A 4459-nucleotide genomic window follows, 5' to 3' on the forward strand; every position below is an offset into this window, starting at 1 on the left:
GGGGGGGGGGGGGGGCGTCTGACCATCCATCCCCCCAGCTCAGAGTGCTCTGTCTCAGCTTGCCGTGATGACTTGAGGGCAGAGCTCTCCAAACCTCTCTTCACTTTCCCTTATGTCTTTATTTTCTCCTCCTCCTCCTCCTCCTCTCCTCTTGTCAAGATCTTTAACAGTGAATTACTCGTTCCCACCTCCTTTTAAATCTTTTTCTCTTAGGTGATGCAGAGAAGCATCACAGGTAATAGCGGAGATGATGACCTCCCAGATTTCTCTCTCTTTTGAAAAGAGATAAACAAATCAGACTAGACAAAAGCCAAAAGGAGCAGATGTGAAATATTCCATTTCTCATGTGTCCTGTTTCCTTCTAGGTTGAACATGAAGTTGAGGCCAGCATTGTCAATAAGGATGAGTCATTGTTTCTGAGAGCTCTTTGTCAGTGGTGCACTCACTTTGGGAAAGCCAGAAATGTCTCCACCTTAAAAAATAATAATCTCTAACCACCTGTGTAAATGGAGCCTGACTTGCTTGGCTTTCTCCGAACAGTCGCAGAAGTTAAGGTGCATTTCATTCAACCCTGTAAGCCGGTGTCCTCTGCTCCCCCTGATCAAAGGGGGCGATGAAGAGGAGTTCAGTTGAAGAGGATGGAGTCAGGGTCTCTGTTGGCTATCTGCGCCATGTGTTTCAGTATGTCCTTTTTAGTGATGATCCCCAGCAGCCTCCTAGTGACACGCAGAGAAAGAGAAAAGAGAACATAATGCAGCAGATTACTTCATGTCATGCTTGTTTGCCACACCGCGGAAAGTCAAAGAAATGACAGAGAGCAGAAACACACACATCGGGCCGAGCTCTGACCGCAGTCGCTCAGTTCAGTTTTATTACAGTCCCAGAGGGAAAGCGGGTCGCAGCGGGGGGGTGAGACTAACAAGAAAACACAGAGTAAACAGGGTGAAGGCAGAAAACCACAATGACTCTGAACCATTAGAGTTGACAGCTCATACTGGATGCAGAGAAACAAGAGCTGAGAACTGGTTTCTGCGTTGGCAGCTTATAGTTCAACATGAGCAGGAACAAATTCTGAGAAACGAAACAAATAAATAAATGTTTGAACAAAATAACAGATTCAAATTTTGACACAAATGATGTGGGCTGAGCAGCGCCGCCTTAAAGTGAGACTATGTCATTTAACAACTGTTTCTCTAACACATTCTTCCTCTTACAAATGAAATGATGAATTCTAAGTAAATAAATCCATCCTTTTTCAGTTCAGCACGCTCGGGGGCTTTTGCTGCTACAACCTTACTTGCTCTGGTTCGACCATCACGTACCGTAGGCTTGCTACAGAAGATTAAAGGTAAAATGTTCCTATGTTCCCATCAAGCTATCCCTCTGGAGTATTCTGAGTCCAGTACATGTCACACTGCTGTAAATACTCATGAGTTACTTGCTACCTGTCACTTGCCCAGAGGTCCCTCTGGAATCATGTGTTGGTGGCACAGAGCAATTCTGCGCAAAGCAAATTACCCGACAGGAGTGTGTGGGTCTGAAGACACGTGTGTGACAAGCGTGAACGGGATCAAAAGAGTCAGAGAGTGGATATATTAAAAACAAGAAAAGCAAATGGGCTGGGAGGATGTTTTTATAATCTTTGTCATAATTTTCCGAGCAAAGCTCTTGAAAAACGCCTCATTATGTAAAATGGATTGAGACCAAATCTGACCTAACAAACCAAAAGAAACGAAACCAGATGAGTGTTTACAAGACTCCGGAGTCATGTAGACATGACTCCTGTCATTGAGTCAACCTTTGACTAAAAGCTACAAACTATAAACTAAGCACAGTCTGGGAAAATATCTTTGTTGCTACTCAGAGTGATGAAATTAACATTTTACAAGATGCCTGCAGAGATTATACTGTACACTGCACTTCAAACAGCCCCGAGGTCTTTCCTCGGAGAGTGTATCATTCCCAGACAATGAGGGATTTGTCACTTTTCATGGGCAAACACAAATCCTGACAGACAACTTCACCCAAAGCCTGTATCTCCCTTTACTGCTCCTTTTTATGGGCCTCCTCTTGTTCCCATTTTCCGTCTGTCCCAAATAAAAATACGTGGAAATGTTCCATTTTCGTGTCCCACCTGGATCCACTCTGGTGTAACAGCCTCTATCACTGGCCAACAAGCAGCCCATCTGAAGCAAATGCATGCAAGTCCTACAAGAGTTGCTATGCCTGTCAACAGCCTTTCAACAGTCAAAAGTGTCCACAGGCAAGACTGTGAAAGACCCTTCAACTGCTCTGTTATAATACAAAGTTATGTAGAAGAGGAGCTTTAAACATGTAGAGTAAAGCTGAAGGGCACCTCTGACGGTTTTAGTTGCGGAGGCTGATTTTCATTTGTTGTTCTCCCGGATTTGGTTTGAGTTACCGGCAACCCAACGAGCCCGCTTCACCTCGAGGCTACACGCATTTCAAAGCTGCTCTGATAAACGTTACTCAAACAGCTTTAAAGGCAGCAGGAGGCAACAGATTGAAGAGGCCTCCCCTGACTTCAATTAATGCACACACGATGAGTCAAGTCTTCAGTGGCCTAACGTCAGTAAAGAACCAAACCCTGAATGCTCAGAGGAGGCTTAGCTCACAGCTTGAGACAAGTTAGACCAAGAGAAACACCCTAATAACAGCAACAGCCTTGTTAAAAAAAAAGCGTTCCCAACACAGTGTGTGAAAGCTACGATAAGTCTGTGTTTGACAGTGTTGGATTCATTATTTATGTCTCATAAAAACATACAAAATTCACCTTCCACACCCCTAAAAGCTGTGTTTGAACACACCAGATCTCTATCTAAACAGCTGAAGTCTGTGTGGTTATGCATCACAGACCGAAATTAAAAAAAATGCATAAAACACTAATGAAGTTTCTTCTGCTCGGGTCTGTCTACTTGTCATGAGTAGCGCTGTCCTGTTGCGATTACAAAGAGAGTCGGACGGACAGCTGGACTGCGTGTGAAAGTGGCCTCGGTGGAGCTGGACGAGATTTTTAGTCGATGGCAGCAATTTCAAACAGAAAGTTCTGGTAAATATCTTTGAATGGTTACAACCTGTTGTACAATGACTCACTAAACACAGCAGCTTTTAGTTTTCCAAACAGTGCATCGCTCATGGCCCGGTCATGGGGATCACTTTAAAGTGACAACTATAGCAAATAAATAGGAGGAAACTGGTCTGATGCCAAAACCAGAGAGCTGCTCTTCTTCCTGTGCTACACAGCTTCACAGGTTCGATGCCAAATACCACGCAAGCGCTGCTGCATCCCCATCAGGTCAACATGAACGTTTCCCATTACAGAAACCTGCACGTCCCCAGTAAAGTTCATGATAATGGGGTCACTGGCAGTGCAGAGTCTTGTGCACAAACACCCTGAGAATTTTCTGTACCATCTCATACGGACCCTCCCTCCTATCAGTCTTCCTGCCTAACTCCTGTAGCGCTTTGCTTTTCCTTTAATGCGTGACCTGACAGCGGAATTGACCCGAGGCGCTCCTACACATCCATCTGTCACTCCTTCCAACCCTCTGCGAGCACAAATTCCTGATGATATCTCACTTAAATGAGTGAGAGGTGTGTCCGTCCATCTGTCCATTCTGCCTTTCTGTTATTGTATTTATTGATATGTGAAAACAAACTGATTTCTACTCTGACAGAGTCATACTAGGGTTAATACTTTGAATAGGTTTGTTTTTACAGAATCTTGTGGGTGAACTGGTGAAAAATAAGGTCCTGTTGTGTATGTAGCTTTGTTCTCACCCATTATGTGTAACTAGACACTGGCGTAGTCCCAGTTTCCTGAAAATATCCACAGTGATATCCATGGGTGTATGGTCTGTGACTGTGAAGGGACTCAGGTCCATGATTCCTCTGAGGCGGAGGGGAGGTGGGCCATCAGGAGCCTGGGAAGGAGTATGCTCAGTAAAGACCACCCGGGAGGCACTGACGACGCCCTCCTGACGCTGCAGGGCATTCTCTGAAAGCACGGGTGGTTGACAGGTATTATTTAAAGATGAAGGAAAGAGAAAAACATGTGAATGCAGAAACAAATGTGTCACAACATAAACAATAATTTTCAAAATTGTAAAAAGGCACATTTCTGACCTATTGATATGAGCAGATCTCTTCTGAGAACAAATCCGACGAGCCTCTGGGATTCCTGTGAGACGACCACGGGGAAGCCACTGTAGCGTGTGCTCTCCACCAAGGCCTGTGATATGCAGTATAGTCCCTGTTACAATACATTCACTAAAAGGAAGAATTTATGCATTTTCTTTCTACTTTGACAGTTTTAGAAGTGTAATAAATAATAACCACAGTCTGTACGGACTAAAATGTGCAAACACGCCCTCACAGTCAGTCAAAGCACTGGAGGTAATGTTTTCACAAGTGTGTTCATCTCTGTTCAAATCTAGTT

The 4459-nt window shown here is 44.2% G+C and overlaps 1 protein-coding gene across 1 annotated transcript in view; it reads right to left on the bottom strand.

Annotated features, from left to right (window-relative positions):
* Window positions 1–6: 6 nt before the first annotated feature.
* Window positions 7–4459, bottom strand: part of clcn5b (chloride channel, voltage-sensitive 5b) — a 23515-nt gene continuing 19062 nt past the window's right edge. The window contains exons 15-17 of the mRNA XM_020619568.1: window positions 4147–4257; window positions 3802–4018; window positions 7–716 (exon numbers count right to left, since the gene is read on the bottom strand). Coding sequence (XP_020475224.1) covers window positions 626–716; window positions 3802–4018; window positions 4147–4257 — 419 coding nt within the window. The 3' untranslated portion in view covers window positions 7–625. The remainder of the gene's footprint in view (window positions 717–3801; window positions 4019–4146; window positions 4258–4459) is intronic.

The sequence above is a fragment of the Monopterus albus genome, unplaced genomic scaffold (assembly GCF_001952655.1).
Source record: "Monopterus albus unplaced genomic scaffold, M_albus_1.0 scaffold222.1, whole genome shotgun sequence".
In the NCBI taxonomy this organism is placed as follows: Eukaryota; Metazoa; Chordata; class Actinopteri; order Synbranchiformes; family Synbranchidae; genus Monopterus; species Monopterus albus.